The 21,359-nt window shown below is 38.6% G+C and overlaps 1 protein-coding gene across 1 annotated transcript; it reads right to left on the minus strand.

Moving 5' to 3' along the window:
* On the minus strand, nt 636–6,124 carry LOC109223743 (aspartyl protease family protein At5g10770-like). Its single transcript, XM_019388160.1, has 2 exons — nt 5,885–6,124; nt 636–2,082 (listed from the first exon to the last, which is right to left on the minus strand). The coding sequence occupies exons 1-2, from the start codon at nt 6,114–6,116 to the stop codon at nt 767–769; spliced, it is 1,548 nt and encodes a 515-aa protein (XP_019243705.1). The 5' UTR covers nt 6,117–6,124; the 3' UTR covers nt 636–766.

Below are 21,359 nucleotides of genomic sequence, written 5' to 3' on the forward strand. Positions count from 1 at the left end.
TTGCTTCAATGTCTTTGGCCTTGAGCCGGCACTGAGTTGGATTAACTAAAAAAAAAAAAGTTAACTACTGCTTTTTATAAAGATAGTAGTGTTTTTTTCTTTTTTTCTTAAACGTATTTAATATTTCTAACCTGAGTGCAAGTTGTAGTACTTTATTTTGTTAAAAGTAAGAAACAATTCAACAGAAAAAAAAGAAGTAAGAAACATGGGTTTGTTTTTACTAAATGTCGTTAGTATAATTTTTCTCAATTTTCATTTTTTTATAGGTATAAAGTGTAAATAGATCTCGCCATTAATTATTTTATAGTTCACATGGCATAAATCTAAAAAGCCATTGAATATTACTTGACGCAATAGTACTTGACTCATCTTTTTCCATCTGGTTATATAGCTTGTTATTCTAGTATCATACAAGAATATTTCAAACTATCAAAAACAATCTTAAAAATTATCACAAAATCTATTTTTTGTTATGCTTTAGATTTAGGTGTTCTGCACTTGATCGTTCATGTTCAGAGGTAACACTTACATTTTCTTGTATTCATATATCATAGTATCATATTTTGTTTATATGCATGTGTTTAGATTTAAAATTTTAAAATTGGGAGAATAAGAGTAAAAATAATACCAGAAAGGAAAAGGAAAACAAATGCTACTCCATATTGTAATCGAGATTATTGTTCTCATAAACTATAGTAAATGTATGGATATACATTTCCCAATACTTTTGCAGTATTACAATTTAATTAAACTTTAACAGAGTTCTTTAAGAACATCCCTTATAACCAAACCCTAATTGGCCACCAGCAACATCGTATACAACCTCCAATGTCTGTTGTTGTATATTCCCAAAAATACCAATACTGTCATCATCTCCATTTCCAGCAAAAGCCAAACAAACCTGAGATGCACCGTTTGTTATAAGAATACCATTCGGGTCCAATTCCACATTCGCATTACCGTTGAAGTTGAAGCTGATCTTCGGAATGCTAATGGAGGTGTAATTGCTCAAGTCATAGCAAGTGTCCAGCAAAGAAAGAGCCGGCGCCGTTGGGTATTTCGACATGAACTGCTTGAAAGATGACTTCAAACTGCCGTACGCCGTCGACGGCAACCGCGTAATCACCGTACCGGAATCTATGATCGTCCCGGCGTTCTGGAACACCATCGGACTTATCGATAAAGCTTTTCCACCGACGGAAATACCTAGTACGTCAATGAAGTAAAATGTCGCCCCTTGTGACGAAGCAAATGGCGTGAACGTGATGCCATTTTTTACTGCTTTTGAAGTTTTTACCCCGTTACCGTTGCCGAATGTTAAATGACCATTTGACCCTCGGGAAGTGGGAAGGCAGTAAGAGAAGTATTTTCCGAATTTCTGAGCTGTTTGTTGAACAATGGACAATGGATCGCGGCCTAAACCGATTAATCCAGCAGTTTTTCCGAATAAACCCCTGTTGTTTTGCCCACAACCGAACATGAATCCATCAAACACATCTTTTTGTGTTAAGGTTAATTTATCCTTAGCGAAAAACCCCACTGAGAATGAAGAGTCACCGTACTGAATACCGTACACGCAATTAGAGGAAGAACAACCTGGGCTATTTCCAGTAGCTGATTTGAGACCAGAACAAGCAGTGGAAGTGCAGGAAATGTTGGAATATGTTTTTGAAGCTGATGGGTCAAAAATTGGCTGTTGTTGAGCGTAACAAGATTTGACACAAGGTTGGCATTGAGTCCATGTTAGATCACTGCCGGTGTCGAAAATGAGTGAAAGGTCTTTTTTTGGGGTTCCAAGTCCGACGTTGACAATGTAGTTTCCGGTGCCGAGAGGAAGGCCGGATTTTGCAGGGAGATTGGCTTTTGAGTCTTTTACGCTCTTCTTTTTGTTGGAGGATTTTTTGTCTTTTTTCTTGAAAAGGTCGTAGCTTTGGTCTGTGACGCGGGCTTGGATTGAGTCCACTCGGGCTTGATCGTGGGCTAAGATTTCGGTCAAAGTTGGGGCTTTTGCTCCCTTTTGGTTCAGTTGGGTACATGGGCCTTGCCTGTTGACTACCTCCAATGATGCTCCTCTTCTTTTACCTGAAATTATTTAACAAAAAGGGTAAATTTTTGAAATTATATATCGGAAATATTCTTTCTGGGATAAAGTTTCCATACATACTATGCCTTGTTTCACTTTTATATGACATTTTTATTTCCAGACTATGAAAAAGAATGACATCTTTTTATATTTTAGATATTATTTAAGTTTAAATTTTTTATTTTACTTTTAATGAGATATGTTTATATTTATAAAAATGCTATGAAATGGTTGTGACAACATGTTCTAGTAGTATACTTTTAGGGAGACGAAGGAAGTATCTTTTTCTTGTGTAAAAGAAAAGTTCAAAAACAATGTCCAATAATAACTAAATAACAATAAGTCCGTGCATAAAAAATTTAAGTTGGAATTATTGCCTCTATACATTTTAACAAGTCCTTAATGATGAAGTCCTTTTTTAAAATAGATTAAAATATAAAAGGTGGTCAAAGAAAATTCAGGGAACATAAGCAATAATTTTCCCTTAAAAAGTTTAGTAGAGCCGAGTCATACTTCATTAATCAAAGTATTTTGAAGTAATCATTTGGTAAATAAAGACAAGACAATGGTTTTCAGCTCTAATCATTTGCCTCAAAGTAAAGTTCTACAGCTGTCCCTCACTCGTAAGTGCATGCTTTTTGTTTATGGTGGAGAGATTAATAGATATGATATGAAGGGCAAATAATACTCCCTCCGTTCCATGAGGTGGTTTGATTCGGCACGGAGTTAAGAAAAAGAAGAAGACTTTTGAAATTTGTGGTCATAAAAACTTAAGGGATAAAAGGTTTGTGGGACCATGACATTTGTGTGGCTATAAAAGCTTCTCATTAAGAGTAAATGAGTAAAATAAAGAGTTTAAAGTTGAATTATTTTCAAATTTAGAAATGTATCATTTGTTTAGGAACAGACTAAAAAGGAAAGTATATCATCTAATATGAAACGGAGGGAGTAGTAAATTTCTCTTGCTTTGTAGTACTATCCAAGGTCTTGAAAGAAGATTATTTTCTCTGCTTAATCTATTCATTTCTTACGCAAACAAAGCGCTTTTTCCAAATTTTCTTCCTTCTCTTGCCTACCAATCTAAGGAAAAAAGATAATTGTTGGTAGCTTTTTAAAAATAACATTGATTTGATATGTGGAGTAACTCTGTCTACCAAGAGTTAAAAATAATTATATACTTATATTACTTAGAAAGTAATTGCGGGTAATTAATTCTTTTAAATAGAATTGATTTGTAAGCTTTAATAAAGGGTGAAAATCATTTACCCTCCCCAACTTTGTGTTAAAAATCAAACTCCCTCCTCACCTTTGAACAATAATCATTCTCCCCCCTTTATCCTACACAACACCTTTTTGCCCTTGAATTTTCAATTTCCTCCTTAATTCATTACTTTTTTATTATATGATATTTTTTATGGTTTTAGCTATAACTTAAATTATGTAATATCTATTATAAATTGTAATTAGAGTTCATTAAAATTATAAGTAGAATAAGTAATCAGAGTCAATTAAAATTACCTTATTTTTATTGATTGTTATTTAATATAATGCATATTAAATATATATTTAAGTTATATTTTCTTAGCGACGGAGCTCAAAAAGAAGATCTTTTTATATTTAAAAGCACTTCAGTTTAGATTTTTCTTATATGAATTTCTAGCTCCGTCGCTAAGAAAATATAGCTTAAATATCTATTTAATATGCATTACATTAAATAACAATCATACAGATAAGGTAATTTTAATTGACTCAAATTACTTATTCTACTTATAATTTTAATGAACTCTAATTATAATTTATAATAAGTATTGCATAATTTAAGTTATAGCTAAAACCATAAAAAAAATATATCATATAATAAAAAAGTGTTGAATTGAGGAGGAAATTAAAAATTTAAGGGCAAAAAAGGTATTGTGTAGGATAAAGGAGGGAGAATAATTATTGTTCAAAGTTAAGAGGGGAGTTTGATTTTTAACACAAAGTTAAGAAGGGTAAATGATTTTCACCCTTTAATAAATGATAAGTATCACAAGTTAAATACTAGTGATTTAAAAAAATCATTACACTGTCACTGTCCAGGAAATTTAATTGTTAATTTGGTAAGGAAGTAAGTCCTTATTTTCACACTTTCACATCAATATAGTTCCTAATTCCTAATTCCTATCCTAACCTTTATGGCTTGGAAAAGCAACTAATTAGTTGACTGGAATCTGTCAAGCATTTATGAAGATCAATCCACTTAACAAGTTTTGAATAAATTGACATAAAGTATATGTATCCGCCATCTAATGGGAAAATTGACGAAAATATAGTTAAGTACAACTATTAGTGCATCTTGCACACATTCCTTTTCATTTCATGTGGCGGGATTCAAAGCACTAGAATCAAACTACTTAATTTTTATATAAAAATTTTTAAGTTTTTTTAAATTAAAATTTTCATATGTAAAATCTACATAAAAAGTATTATAAGTTACAACAATTAATAGTTTAAAATATTTTTAAGAAGTTTGAGAAAACTTTGACTAATTGCACGTAAAAATATTGATTACAATTGACTGGTTGTTAGGTTGTAGCTTGGAGAAATCTTCACCAAATTGTTTTCTTCTTCTTTTATTTTAATCTTCACTATTAATGAGTTATAGTACTCTATTCTAATTTCTTCCTCTTTTCTACTTTATTTACCAAAATATTCAATTTTATTATTAATTTTCCAGAAACTTGCATGACAGGCTGGAGCTTGAAATGGATATGAAAGTGAGACAAGAAATGAAATAAAATAGCAAATAGTGAATATGAAAACATCAATAATTGCAAACTAACGTGAAATGCAGGTACAAACTTTAGTGCTGATGAAAGCAAGATCCTTTTAAAGCGGTATTACATCAGTATGATTTTAATTTAAAACCTATCAATCATTTTGTATTTTTTTTTTTTTGATACTATCGTAAATTTGTTAGAAAATTCACACTTATTAGGTCCATTAAAAATCTATACTGGCAAAACTTTGGTCCCAATAATATAAAAATGTAGTATCTTAGGGTAAAAGTAATTTTAGTTCGAACCAAATAATATATGCTGATGGTTACATTTTTTTTTCTTTTTTCTTGTTAAAGTTCTTCTATATAGTGAAAACTAAAGGAAACAAAGTGAAAACGCTATGTTCAATCATGTGGATTATTGCGTTACTTTCACCTCACAACTTTTTGAAAAGCAAATAGGAATATCAAATAATTTGTTGACCTGCTTTTTCTCACCACAATCCACACCATCCAACCCCAATCACACAACCAAGTAACAAACAAGCAAAACTAAAAAGGAAAAAAAGCAGTTTATGTAATATATATTTCGTTCATTTCATTTTATAAGACAAAAGCTAAAGAAAGCTTTTAATATGTACCTAATGTACAGTTTTATGACTATAAGACCATCTATCTAATTAAAAATAACATGAAAAATCTAAACTGAAGTGCTTTTAAATATAAAAAGATCTCCTTTTTGAGCTAAAAAGAAAAATTGTTACGTTAAATAGAACAGATAATACAAAATAATCCCTTCCCCGTCTCCACTCATTCAACCTCAGGCTCAGGCCACCACACCTCACCAAAGAAAATCAAGGATGAAGATTGAAAATGAAAGTGGTGATAGCAGTATACAACAAATTAAAAATACACAAACATAATATGCAGACATACTATATTACACACCCACACAAAATATAGTCTACATACGTGAATTATGTTATCTATTTGAGTTAGTAGTAAATATTATGAGGATAATTTAAGGAGAGTTAATTAATTACCTTTGGTTGCAGGGTTGCAAGAAGAGGAAGGAAGCAAAGAGGTGAGTTGGAGAGTGTGAAAATGGGATTGAATGGTTTCTTTTGCTTCCAAAGCATGGCTTTTCTCCACAGAAAATGAAAGCAAAATGAGAAGAAAAGTAGAAGAAGAGAAGAGCAAAAAGTAACTTCGAGTGGACATTAGTGAATGTTCCATCTCTAACAATAAATTGGTTTTGGCAATAAGTCCTTTCATACTATGGCTATTATATAGATTTTGGACCTTCCTCGTCATCCACTAGACAACTCGTTTTTTTTATCTATATTCTGGGATGGGGTGTAGGGTGGTGATGGGTGTGGGTAGGTGATGCTAGGGTGGGGTGGTGGACACTGTCAGAGCCAGAAATATTACTAAGGGATATTAAACTATAAAAAATAAAATACATGAAAAAAATAAAAAAAGTCAACATATAGTATATGTTGGACCTAGCTAGACAATGTAAATTTTTGACGAAGGAGGGTCAATTATAAGTGGCTCCGCCACGGGTGGTGAGGTTGTTTCTCTTTTTAGGAAATTAGTATAGAATGAGAAGTGGAAAAATCCTCGTAATTTAGCATGTAATAACACAACAAGGAAACTTCAACAATAACATACCCAGTATAATTTTATAAATAGGATCTGAGAAGAGTGGGGTATATGCAGACCTTATTTACCTTATGAGAGGTACCAAGGATCTTAATGAGATGAAAAAGAAATTAAATTCTTAATTATCTGATTCAAATAATTATTAGGTTGATTAATTAAAATCATATGCATGTTACATTTTGAATAGGACTTATTTTAGCTATTTTACTTGCGTGTAGACTACATAAATAATTCTAAAGTGGGGGAAAAACATACTAGGTAATGAAGTTTCCTTGCTAGGTACAATTAATCTATAATTTTGTACCCATGTGCAAGGACTTCTCTATAATATATTCTTAACGTGTTGTACCGTTCGAAATTAATTAAAATGAATATCTTAGCTAATTACAATGAAGAGAAAATGAGTTTTCCTCGATGATTATAACAACTCCTTGTTACGATCCAAAATAGAAATTTTACTATCACTTAATGAGGTTGTTCCCACTAAGCGAACCAATTCAATTATAACCAAACAGCTTATTTATAACTCAAAGCTTAACATACAATTTTAGCTTCCTCCTTTAATTAATATGGGAATTTCATTAACCATAGTTACTTGTTAGAAAATGAAATAACAGTTGGAATGTTGGGCAAATGTGAAAGCTTTTCTAAAGAATGTACAAGTCATATATCCACCAACCAATAATAGATATCCGACAACTCAATGTCTTTGTTTCATGTTTGCTCTTTCTTACATTCTTTCTTTTTTCTTTTATGTTGTGTGGAGGTGGAAGGTTAAGGTACACCCTTTGTTTGTTTCCCTTTTAGTGGAATTATTAGATGAATAAAAATTAAAAGAATTTTTTTAAAAACCTCTCTCAAGATCTACCTTTGTAATATTTACTTAATTTCCTTATGTTTTGACAATCATCTCATTCAAAGTTTTTGATGTATATACAGGATGATTTTGTTTCAATTATTACTTGTGTTGCTTCCTAAAGAAATTTTGTTGTTTACACAAGGGGGGGAGGGGAGGGGGGTCGTTCTTATAATTAAAGCGAGAACTACATTATGCATGTACATATAATTGGTCTAGGAATAATTATATTTTTCTGAGTCTACTTCTCTTTTTTCTCCTTTCTTTACGTTTCTTGATCAAAATGAGCTTTTTCTTTGTATAGGGAAAATCAGTTTATATTAAATGTTCGAATGACAACATGACACATGGAACAAGAGGTAGACGGAAGATGAAGCAAGTGAAAACCAAGACCGAGGACAACAACTTCAATTGGCATCGGGTAGATCCCGGAGGGAACATAATCAACGGAAGCAAACGAATATTTGACACCAGATGATATTTAATGAAGAATACTCCTCAATATTAAATACACAGCCGTTGTAGAGAATTTTGGCATTCATGGCATGCCGTTACATATTCATCAATAGCCCCCGTTATTGTTATTAAGAGGGGCTTGATCCTAGGACCTTGTTCCTTAGGTATAGCTATAAATAGTGACTTCAACAATCATTGTAAGACAAAAAAATTATGACAAGCTTATGCTACACACTATTCTCAAGCTAAATAATACCAACGTAACAAATTCAACTGTACCGTTTTACGGTAAATAGTTTGGCGCCCACCATAGGGCTTAGACAGTTGCATAATTGAATTGAGCCTTGCATCTATTACTAACGTGTTTGATTCTTTATTTCATAGCAAAAATCGGAAAAAAATGGTAGCTAATGATGTCGACATCACACACAACGTCGAGGCGCAAGAAAATCTGCTTCAACACGAGGATTTGATCAGTGACACCCCCAACGAGGAGGACGTAGCAACTCCGGTCCATGACGGGTGTTATTACTGACATGTACGGGAGACAACTCCTGAGGACACTAAGGACGAGCACATTGCAGAAATAGTAAGAATCTTAAGGGACAGCAAAAGGCCATCATGGGCCATCTCTGAAAACAAGACCAGGACATGACGGAACTGAAGCAGGCATTGTCAGATGCCTCCAACAATGCGAATGGAAGAGACAATGTTCCTCCCGGCGCTCCCGCAAATCAAACAGCTCAAAGGGTTGATAAAACCACTCCGAGGGGAGAAGTTGGCTTCTACGGAATCGGGGGGATCGGCAACAGATCCGGTAACGACAATGGCAATGATCCCTTCAAAACTGAACTCATGAGATTCATGAGGGAAATGAACGAGCGGATGAATCAGAATGCGAAAGAGTTCCACACTCGAACGTACCAAATTTCGGGAGCACCACCACTATTGAAGGTCCCGGACTGGAAGAAGTACACCCAATTGGTGTTCAAATCGAGCGCAGCATCATAACTGATTCTGAAGCGGTTCAAAATGCCGGAAATACTGAAGTATGATGGGACTCCAAACCCTCAGGAGCACATCACAAGTTATAAAATAGCGGTGAAAGGAAACAACATGGCTCAACATGAAATTGAGTCTGTCCTATTGAAGAAATTTGGAGAAACCCTCACGAGGGGGGCCTTGACATAGTATTCATTCCTACCCGAGCACTCGATCGATTCCTTTAAAATGTTCGCATATTCTTTTATTAAGGGCCATGTCAGGGCCAGGAAGGTCCAGGACCGGAAGGTGGACATATTCAAAATTTCTCAAGGAGAGTATGAATTGTTGTGTGAGTTCTTGATAAAGTTCCAGAAAAAGAAGACGTTGTTACTGGCCATGCCAGATGAATGGGCAGGTGAGGCATTTACCAAGGGGTTGAACCCGAGGAGCTCCAACACTTCTCAGAAGCTGAAAGAAACCTAGCTTGAGTTCCAAGCGACCATATAGGCGAATGTCCATAACAGCTATGAATCAAAGATAAGGATAAAAGATGATCATCTCAGCTTTTCGACATCAACCAAAGGCCAGGATCAAGAAAGTAATCGGGATAAATCAAAAGATAATTTTGATGCAGATCGGCGGTCTTCTACGGGTCATTTCCTGCCCTACGAGAGGGCCAAAGGATGCAACAGCAAAGCATTCTGGTCGGTGGATAGGTTCGCCCCCAATAGAAGGGTTGACCGCGGTCGGAAAAACAGGTTATTACAGGACAAAGAGCAATCGAGTTCCCGGGATTTCCACTTATCCCAGGCTGTCTGAATATAATTTCAACGTCAGCGTAGTCGACCTGGTATCGATATTGAGGAACATCAAGGAAGCATGATTCTCGAGGCTGATAAGATCTAATCCTAGCCAAAGGGATCCTAATTTATGGTGTGATATCATGGGACTAACGGCCACCGAACTGAGGACTACCGATATCTGCATGAGAAAGTGGCAATACCATTAAAGAACGACCATCTCAGGGAATTCTTAAGTGACTGGGCTAAGAACAACTATGGCCGCAGCCGAGATAATGCAGAGCCCTCGAAGGTAGGTGAAGACCCTCCTCGACTGACTATCAACATGATTTTTGGGGGGAACGAGATCAACGGTGTAACCTTCGTCGAAAAAGACAAAGGTGTCAGTGACTCATAGCAAGAGACTCCGGGAAGTCTTCAAAGACAACATCACCTTTACGGAAGAAGACGCAGATGGACTTCTTCTGCGGTACAATGACGCCATGGTAATTTCTCTTAACGTTTTAGATTACAAGATTAAACGTGTTTTGGTTGACTCAGGAAGTTCAGCCAACATCATTCAATGGAGAGTACTGGAACAAGCTAACTTAACCGGAAGCATCATTCTGGCAACAAATCTCCTCGCCGGATTCAACTTAGCAAGTGTGATGACCCGGGGGGAGATCATGCTTCCTACGAATGCTGAAGGGGTCATGAAGACCACCCTATTTGAAGTGATGGATGGCGACATGGGCTACAACATAATTCTCGGTAAACCATGGTTGCATGATATGAAGGTCGTGCCATCAACATATCACCAAATGCTGAAATCTTTGACTCCATAGGGAATAAAAAAAGGGGATCAACTGGCAGTAAGGGAAATGAATACGGTATTGGTTGAAAAGGGAAGGAACTCAACGCATAGCACTTATAGGAACCGCCGACTGCTCCTGAACCAAATGAAGATGACAAAGAGGGGGAGTCGTCGAATCCTACCAGGTACCAAGTCCATGGCAGAAGAACTCCAACAAGTGGCTTTATTCAAAAAGTTTCTGGCGAGAAAATTCCATTTGGGGACAGGCCTCAACCCCGAGCTCAGGTCAAGATTAATTGATTTTCGTTGATTATTTTGCATGGTCGCATGTGAATATGACAGGTATCCCGGTAGAGGTGGTCGTGCACAAGCTAAGCATGGACCCAAGTAATCCCACCAGTAAGTCAAAAAAAGTACCCCATAGCCGAGGTCAGAAACAAGTTTGTCAAAGAAGAGGTAACTCGATTACTTGACATCGGTTCAATCTGGGAGGTAAAGTATCCCTTCTGGCTAGATAACGTAGGATGTGCGTAGATTATAAGGACTTGAATAAGGCTTGCCCAAAAGACTCGTTCCCACTACCAAACATCGATCAAATGATCGACGCCACGATCGGGCACGAGTTAATGAGTTTCCTTGATGCCTGTTCCAGGTACAATCAAATTAAGATGAACCCTAAGGATCAGGACAAAAACTTTGTTCATAACGAACTTTGCCATATATTGTTATAATGTGATGCCCTTCGAGCTCAAAAATGCCGGAGCCACTTATCAGAGGCTCCTAAAATGATGTTCGAAAAACAAATAGGTAAAACAATAGAAGTGTACATAGATGATATGCTTGTCAAGTCTTTAAATGCAGGTGACCATTTAAAACACCTCCAGGAAACATTCGACATCCCGAAAAATGTGTATTCAGAGTTAGCTCCGGCAACTCTTAGGTTTCCTAGTGTTACAAAGAGGGATCGAAGTCGATCTCGATAAGATCAAAGCCATCAAGGACATCACAGACCAGCTGGCAAATGTAAAAGAAGTCCAAAGGCTAATAGGGAGACTGGTCGCTCTAAGCAGGTTCGTTTCTTGGTCTTTGGAAAAATGTCATCACTTCTTCTCACTTTTGGAGAAGAAGAACAACTTCGAATGGACTCCGGAATACCAACATGCCCTAAAATACCTTAAACGGTATCCATCGAGCCCTCCGCTACTATCAAAATCGAAGGAAGGAGAATAATTCCTAATATACTTAGCGGTCTTGGAGGTAGCGGTAAGTGTCGTTCTAGTCCGGGAGGGCGAAGGTACGCAATCTCCTATCTATTATGTTAGCAAAATTATGACGGGAGCGGAAACTCGTTATCCACACCTCAAAAAATTGGCTTTAGTCTCGTAGTCGCCTCTCCAAAACTTATGCCTTATTTTTAATGCCACCGTATAGCCGTGGTGACAACCTTTCCCCTGCGGAATGTCCTTCACAAACTTGACTTGTCAGGTAGGCTAGCCAAATGGACAGTTGAAACTAGTCATTTGATATTGAGTATAAGCCCAAGACTACGGTCAAATCACAAGTTTTGGCCGACTTCGTGGCTGATATTGCACTCGGTGTCCCCTTGTCCATTCATGAAATGGGGGATGGATATAGTCGGGCCCCTGCCGCCGGGTCCCGAGAAGGTAAGGTTTCTTTTAATTTTAACTGATTATTTTACTAAATGGGTTGAAGCAGGTCGTTACCAAAAAAATCGGTGAGCGCGAAGTGGTCTATTTCCTATGGGAAAATATTATTTTCCGGTTCAAAATATCGAAGGAGATTTCCTGCGACATTGGGCCACATTTGATAGGCACAAAGGTCATAAAATTCCTTGAACCTGAAAATTAAAAGAATCACATCTTCGCCATACCATCCGAGTGCAAATGGGCAAGTATAATCAACCAATAAGGGGACTATTCAAAACCACAAAACGAGGTTGGAAGCAGCCAAAGGCAAGTGGCCCGAAGAGTTACCGGAAGTGTCGTAGCCATACTGGACGACGGCCAAGTCGAGCACGGGAGAGACGCCTTTCTCTCTTTTATACGGTGTAGAAGCTCTGATCCCGGTTGATGTAGGAGAATCGACCTTGCGATACTTCCAGACGGATGAAGAAATAAATAATGAAGCATTGTTGGTCAAATTGGAGTTGCTTGACAAATGCAGGGACTTTGCGCACATAAGGATTGTGGCCTAGAAACAAAGAATGTAAACGTACTATAAACAAAGGGCCTCCGTTATTTCAAAGTGGGAGACTTGGTTTTGAGGAAAGTGACTTAAATACCCGGGAGCTCAACGCGGGAAAGCTGGGTCGGACGTGGGAAGGCCACTATCGGGTTTCAGCTGTCACCGAGAAAGGGTCATATAAACTGGAGAACCAAGAAGGAGTCAAATTACCGAGCAACTAGAACGTGACTCACCTCAAAAGGTATTATTGTTGATAGGCACCGCTTGTACTGAAAGTATGTGTTGCAATCTTTTTTCCTTCGCCCAGTTTTTGTCCCAATTGGATTTTTCTGGCAAGGTTTTTAACGAGGCAGTAACGAAAAGCATACTATGAAGGAAACGTGACCAGCTGAGATAAGACCTTTAAACTATAAGACATTAAAACAATAAACCACTGCAGGATAATTAAATAGTTTTTGGTTTAGTGGCAAATTCCTAATGGGAAGCAAAACTTGACACCGGACCAAAGGCTAATCAACCCTTCACTAGTGTTTTTCCTACAAGCCACTAGGGATGGTTAGATAATCTTTGGCTCGATAGCAAAGTTCCTAATGGGAAACGAAGCTTGCTATCGAACCAAAGATTATCCAACCATTCACTAGTGTTTTTACTCAAAGGAACAAGACTTCCAATGTTCCAATTCGCATTCTTCGCATTCGAACAGTGGAGGGAATATTATGAGAATACGACAACCTGATTGCCATAGAAACCGGGACTACAAAATCCGAGAACACATATGCCTCATCGAGATAAGGGACTAACAACTAGTCCCAAAGAAACAAGTTGTACAGAATAGCCACATGTATTGGCAATTTCTTTTCTTTCAGCACTCGACTGGTTATGTACTTTTGAATATAGAAGGAATAAAAAGAAGTCTTTTTTTATCTTGTTTCTTGTCCAAACGATGAGTTGATTTTATCATTTGAAAGTTAACTAAGTACTTCAAATGCTAGTGCCGGAATGAACAATAGACGTCCTCTTCAAGAGCACTGTAAACATAAGAGGGCCATCTCTTATGAAACCCTTACAGTAAAGGGTTGGTTCCGGAAGAGTTTATCCCCAGAACTCAAATGCTATCAGGGTAAAATACATCGAAGCCTTGCCTAACTTGACGTAAAAAGAATAAACTTTGTGCAATGCTTAAACAAAAAGAACTTTTATTTATTGAACGTGCCAAGCAGCATAAGTATAAATATACCAAAGGAAAACAACAAAGGAAAAGAAAGCAAAAAAGTTAAACTACGTCGCCACCAGAACTCGGGGGAAGAGAAACATCTACGCCCGGGGAGAAGTAGGCGGATCTGCCACCGGTGCAGGATCTTTGCCCTCATCATCATTCTCTTCAAGTTCCTTCTCGGTTCTAGAGGACTCGGAACTGGAACTAGAACAATCAGGTTGCATCTGGCTGAGCTGGGAGGCGTTCTTGGGCAGCTAACTCCAGCATTCGGGCCTTAGCGATCTCATCATCGATATCAATAATGCCCGTTTTGGCCTCTTTCAAGGTTTTTCTCCTTATGTGGTACATAGAATGTGTCTTTTAAATAATGAGGGAATCCCCTTGGTGGTGAAGTTTTGCTTTAAGCCTATCAACCTTGGTTAAAAGGCAATCCCGCTCGGATCTCATGGCGCTAAGGCTAAGTTCGAGATCACGGATTGTGGTTATATGAACCTTATTGTGCTCCATGATCTTCTTGTATCTATCCTCCATCTGGGAACACTTCTCCTCGGCATCAACAGCCTCTTCATCTTTAGAATTCAAGGCTTCCTCCAAGTTATTCACTCGCTCAATGGAGGCATACTCGCGTTCGGCAGCAGCAAGCATGACATCTTGAACTTCAGACCACTTAGCCTTCGCTTCTTGGAATTGAACATTTAACTGAGAAGATTCTCGACCAAGGGCCACTACCTCCTATTCGTTAAACTGTAGCCGGGCCTCAAGATCACTCGCATCGGCGACTTTTGCTTCTAATAACATGAGGCATGCGAAAAGTTGATTCCTATTGGCCAATAATTGATCCCGCTCGGACTTGAGTCTTTATTTGTTAAGGATCAATTTTGGAAGGCCCTCGAAAGCAAGGAAGTTGGCCTGTAAAACAAATATCGAGGTCAGAAACCCTATTGTACTATAGCATTTGCTGGTGATGAAGGTAAGGCCAGTGTGGAGAGAGATGAAGATGATGGTATTATAGGTTGAGAAGCAGTTGCGGTAGAAGCAGTGCTATTTTTTGGTTGCTCACTAACCGAAGGCGGAAGAGGCCGGGTAATCATCCTTATAGTATCAGGAGCAGCAATCGGGACCAAAAAGGGAGAATCAACATTCTCCACTAAGTCAATTCTCCCCAGAGTGCTCCGGCATCGTCCTCGGTTGGGGTTCTAAGCTCTTTAGACTGAGCATTCGGCTGAGCTAATGAAGGCCGTTGTATCCTTTGTAGGGAAGCCCCTTCATCACCGGCTTACCTATCATCGTCAATAACCATAGTGGCTGCGGCTGGATCGGGCGTGGTTTTCTTCACTTTCTTATTTTTACCCTCAACCGAGGAGAAACGCCGCCGTTTTAGTAGCCTGTTCTGCGGCCAGGGACCCTGAGAAGAAGCACCTGCACCAAAAGCAAACACGTGGGCACCAGTCTGGTTGAGAGCCTCCTTCAACAACCTTACAGCCTCTGCAGGTTCAACCAAAATATCCTCCTCAGGGGAAAAAACAAAATCCTGCAAGAGACCTAAATTAAACGAGGAGGTAGGGTTAGCAGATTTACTCATGTACAAAGATGGAATAAAGGAAGAGTTTGTTTACCATAATTCTTGGCCCTCCACCCGTATTTGGGGGCCAATTCCTTCCACCGGCGGGACTCTAGCGTAGTGATGTGCAAAATCTTTTGGACCCACTGATCAAGGCCTTCAACCCTTGGTGGTGTCTGCCGAGTTGTTGAAAATAATGAATGAAAAAGGGTTAGCAATAACATGAAGCATCATATTTTCTGGGAATGAAATGAACTTTAAACTTTAAACTTACGTGAACGAGTTCAGGATTCGGGAAAAGATGGAGTTGTGGCCAGGATGATATCCTTGGTGGCAATGATGACAAACCGCTCTTCTATCCACGGTCCTTGTCGTCATCCATGTTGGTAGCAAAGTATGATGGCCACACTTTCTGAAATTTGTTACTCCCCCACGAAAGATTTTAGGGGAGTAGAGGTTCATCATATGAGCCAAGGTGAAAGGCTCCTTTGTTTCCAGGCACAACCGCCGCAGACCGGCCACCATTTGCCATACATAGGGTCCCACATTAGCTAAATAGACTTGGTACCGATGGCACAATTCCAAAATCACGGGGTGAAGTTCCCCGCTTAAAGAAAACGGACCCAAAGTGAAGAGGTACGTGTAAACGTACGTGAAACCCTTCTTAGTAAAGGTTACTCGCTCCACCAGATTGGGAGCAATTATTGGGGGCCTTCAACCCTTGGTGGTGTCCACCGAGTTGCTGAAAATAATGAATGAAGAAGGGTTAGCAATAACATGAAGCATCATATTTTCTGGGAATGAAATGAACTTTAAACTTTAAGCTTACGTGAACGAGTCCAGAATTCGGGAAAAGATAGAGTTGTGGCCAGAATGATATCCCTGGTGGCAATGACGACAAACTGCTCCATCTATCCACGGTCTTTGTCGTCATCCATGTTGGTAGCAAAGTACGATAACCACGCTTGCTGAAATCTAATACTCCCCCACCGAAGATTTTAGGGGAGTAGAGGTTCATCATATGAGCCAAGGTGAAAGGCTCCTTTGTTTCCAGGCACAACCGCCGCAGACAAGCCACCGTTCGCCACACCTAAGGTCTCACCTGTGCTAAATAGACCTGGTACCGATGGCACAATTCCAAAATCACGGGGAGAAGTTCCCCGCTTAAAGAAAACGGACCGAAAGTGAAGAGGTATATGTAAACGTACGTGAAACCCTTCTTAGTGAAGGTTAATCGCTCTACCAGATCGAGAGCAATGATGTTTAGGGCATGGCAGCAGGAATACTTGAAGGGCGAATAGAAGAAGGGTATTTACCAACCACCCCAGTTCGAGGGTTTGAAGTAGGGAACTTCTCTTCCAAGTCCTTGGCAGTGTTGAGATGTTTGGGGATGATGGTACTCACCGTGGGAGAATCAGCATCAACATCTTCCTCTTTGTCTTTGCTCCTCTTCGGGCCCCCACTGAAGAGCAGACTTGAGTTCTTAGAAGAGTTTGTATAAGAAGTCATAATGACGAGAGGATGATAAGAGTTTTTAAGAAGAAGATTAAAGAAAGATGAAAGCAGAAGGAAGTTAAAAGCACAGAAGTTGAGAGAGTTTATGAAGTTGTTAGAAGTGAAAGAGGTACAATGAGACATATAAGTAAAGTTATAGGCGCTAAAAATCGTCGCCATGATTACCTCGAGAATGGGCAAAAATATTGTTAAATCGTGGAGTAACACATGCCTGGGGTATTAGATACGAGGAGACGTGCGTCTTATCAAGCGTCAGAAGGGTTTAGAAAATTTCCCGCCAAGAAAGAAATCTTCACCAACTTCCCGGTGACACAAGGATGTGCCACTGGAAAGCAGGGGGACTATCTGTATAGGGTAAACTCGGTTTATATTAAATGTTCGAATGACAGCGTGACACGTGGAACTGGAGGCAGGCGGAAGATGAAGGAAGTAGAAACCAAGACCGAGGACAACAACTTCAGTTGGCATCGAGTAGATCCGGAAGGGAACATAATCAACGGGAGAAAACTTAATAACCAGATGACATTTAATGAAGAATATTCCTCAATAATAAATACGCAGCCGTTGCAGAGAATTTTGGCATTTATGTCCCGCCGTTATACATTCATCCATAGCCCCCATTATGGTCATTTAGGAGGGCTTTGATCCAAATACCTTGTTCCCTAGGTATAGCTATAAATAGTGACTTCAACAACCATTGTAAGACACAAAAATTTTGACAAGCTTATGCTACACACTATCCCAAGCTAAATAGTACTTTATTTTCTGTCTAATATTGTTCTTATTGCTACTTTCGGAAGCCTTGTTCCCGGAACCAGACTTTCTGCTTTATCTCAATTTCAACGCTAAGTCTTGTATTTTATTTGATTCATTTATCATTTTTGAATCTTATCAATTTTCTTGTCTTTAAACCACGTAACAAATTTAACTGTACCATTTTGCGGGTAAACATTCTTTTCCTTAGACAGATATATCTTAAGATTTTTATAGTCTCATAGTGTTAGTTTTTCTCGTTCGTAAACATATTGCAAACTGCAAGTAATTAATATTTGGTTGTGTATGTTTTCATCATCTGCTGTAGAATGTCTTTAAGAATAATATATGGAGTAACTTTTTAGTTCTCTCCTGACTGCATACAAAAAATAAGAAATTAAATATGATGGCCGATTTCTAAAATTCTTATTAATTAAAGAAATGTCATTAGAGGACCAAACACTTTTTCTAGAAATTTTATTAATTAAAGTTAGTCTGTTACAAAAAATTCAAAATTAGGGACGTGAATATTACAAAGGAAACTTTAGAAGCGGTTGAAATTACCTCAAATTAAAAAGTTACTGAGAATTTTTTATTCTTGAATACTAATAATAATAATAATAATTATATAATAAAAAATAATTTAGCAGAAACCATACGCAAAATTTAATTCAAAGTTTTATTTTACTATTCCTTATCTATTAGTCATCTCTTAATGAATACTCTCAAGAGAAGTCATTCTTTACCTCGAAAATACGAGTAACAATTAAATTGGATTGTGGTTTTAAAGATACGTGATTTAGTTCAATACCAATTAATAATCAAGAAGTGTGAAGTATAAATGAAAGAAACAAGTGAATCAAACCAGTGTTACTTGAGCAGTTTTGACCTCGAGCTTAGTGACCTCAAGATGAACCAAGAACAATAATGCAAAAGGACAACTCTAATCTACAATAAGCGAGAAAACTAGGATAGTATATTCTTTGTCAATGATTAGATGATGTTTACAAATGATTGGGGTCCCCTTTATATAATAGGGAAACCCTAAATAAGGTACATTCCCTTCAGTACAAAGCACGTATACAGACATCTTCAGGATTAACATCCGTTATTCCAACAAATAGTTGCATGACTGGTGTCTCCCAATTTTCACCTTCTGAGTCTTGGGTCATTGAATCAGGTGCATCTGATCATATTTCTGGTAACAAATCACTTTTCATTAGTATCTCTTATTCTCAATCTCTTCCAACAGTCACAATGGCCAATGGGTCTCAAGCCATGGCAACTGCAATAGGTCAAGCAAGTCCACTTCCTTCCTTACCTTTAGACTCAGTTCTTTATGTTCCTGGTAGTCCTTTTAATCTCATAGCCGTTAGTCGCTTAGCCAAATCACTTAAATCTGTTGTTTTATTTCTTGATGACCTTGTTTTTATACAGGAACGCAGTACAGGGCGGATCATTGGTACCGGACGTGAATCAGATGGACTTTATTACCTTATCCTTGCAAAATCACATGGACTCGCATCTTGTCTTCCTCCAATAACTTCTCCCATTACTGATTCACCAGATTTATTACATGAACGGTTAGGACATCCCAGTTTGTCAAAACTTCAGAAATTGGTACCTGGCTTATCTCACTTGTCCACTCTAGAGTGTGAGTCGTGTCAGCTCGGTAAGCATACCCGCTCCCATTTCCCGCGGCGTCTTGACAATCGAGCAGAGTCACCTTTTACTTTAGTCCATTCAGATGTTTGGGGGCCTAGTCGGGTTAGTTCTACCTTAGGATTCCGCTACTTTGTCAGTTTCATTGATGATTATTCCAGGCGCACTTGGATATTTTTGATGAAAAATCGATCTGAGTTGTTTTCTATTTTCCAGACCTTCCATGCTGAAATTCAAAATCAATTTGGGGTTTCTATCCGCACATTTCGTAGTGATAATGCCCTAGAGTATTTGTCTGCCCCATTTCAGCATTTTATGAACTCCCATGGGATTATCCATCAAACATCTTGTCCGTACACATCCCAACAAAATGGGTTAGCTAAAAGAAAGAATAGACATCTTATTGAAACTGCTCGTACCCTACTTATACAATCTCATGTTCCGCTACGTCTTTGGGGGGATGCAGCTCTTACATCTTGTTATCTTATTAATCGTATGCCATCTTCAGCTATCCAAAATCAAGTTCCATTCTCTGTCCTGTTTCCCCACTTACCTTTGTTCTCTCTTCCACCCCGTGTCTTTGGGAGTACGTGCTTTGTTCATGACCTTACTCCAGGAAAAGATAAGTTAGCTCCTCGTGCTCTTAAGTGCATATTTCTAGGTTACTTGAGAACGCAAAAGGGATATCGATGTTATTCTCCTGACCTTCAGCGATTTCTTATATCTGCTGATGTCACCTTCTTTGAAACCCAATCATACTTCACAGGTCCAGTTAATCACTTAGATATTTCTGCGGTGCTACCTGTTACTTCTTTTGGAGATTCAGTCCCTATCACCCATTCATCTTCCTCCATAGCTCCACCGCCTACAGTTCCAGTTACAGCTCCACCACCTATAGCTCCAGTCTCACCACCGAGTCCAATGCCACCACCTAGTCCAGTTCCACCAATTATAGCTCCAGTGCCACCACCTAGTCCAATTCCACCAATTATAGCTCCAGTGCCACCACCTAGTCCAGTTCAACCTTCTACAGCTCCACCACTCCTGACTTATCATCGTCATCCGCCCCCAGCATCAGACCCAGCTGATTCACGTCCTGCACCTGACCTTGCTAATACTGCGGACTTGTCTCCTCTTAATCAACCGATTGCACTACGAAAAGGTATACGGTCCACACTTAATCCTAATCCTCATTATATCGGTTTAAGTTACCATCGTCTCTCATCATCGCATTGTGCATTTGTGTCATCTTTGTCCTCTGTTTCCATCCCTAGGTCTACAGGTGAAGCACTGTCTCATCCCGGATGGCGACAGGCAATGATTGATGAGATGTCTTCTTTACATACGAGTGGTACTTGGGAGCTTGTTCCTCTTCCGTCGGGTAAACGACCGTTGGTTGTCGTTGGGTGTATGCAGTCAAAGTTGGTCCAGATGGCCAGGTCGATCGACTTAAGGCTCGTCTGGTTGCCAAAGGATATACTCAGATATTTGGACTCGATTACAGTGATACTTTCTCTCCCGTGGCTAAAATTGCATCAGTCCGCCTTTTTCTATCCATGGCTGCTGTTCGCCATTGGCCTCTCTATCAGTTGGACAATAAGAATGCTTTTCTTCACGGTGACCTTGAAGATGAGGTTTATATGGAGCAACCACCTGGTTTTGTTGCTCAGGGGGAGTCTAGTGGCCTTGTATGTCGTTTGCGCCGGTCCCTCTATGGTCTAAAGCAGTCTCCTCGAGCCTGGTTTGGTAAGTTCAGCACAGTTATTCAGGAGTTTGGCATGACTCGTAGTGAAGCTGATCACTCTGTATTTTATCGACATTCTGCTTCAAATCTCTGTATTTATCTGGTCGTTTATGTTAACGATATTGTTATTACCGGCAATGATCATGATGGTATTAGTAAGTTGAAGCAACATCTCCTTCAGCACTTTCAGACTAAGGATCTAGGCAGATTAAAGTATTTTCTGGGTATTGAGGTCGCTCAGTCTAGCTCAAGTATTGTGATCTCACAACGGAAGTATGCCTTAGATATTCTTGAGGAGACAAGAATGA

Source organism: Nicotiana attenuata, chromosome 3 (genome assembly GCF_001879085.1).
Source record: "Nicotiana attenuata strain UT chromosome 3, NIATTr2, whole genome shotgun sequence".
NCBI lineage: Eukaryota > Viridiplantae > Streptophyta > Magnoliopsida > Solanales > Solanaceae > Nicotiana > Nicotiana attenuata.

Excerpts from the sequence above, each read along its gene's own strand:
- LOC109223743 (XM_019388160.1), bottom strand. The coding sequence starts at position 6,116 with ATGAAAGGACTTATTGCCAAAACCAATTTATTGTTAGAGATGGAACAT. Across the intron at positions 2,083-5,884 it reads TTGCAACCCTGCAACCAAAG|GTAAAAGAAGAGGAGCATCA; the intron begins GTAATTAATTAA and ends AAATAATTTCAG.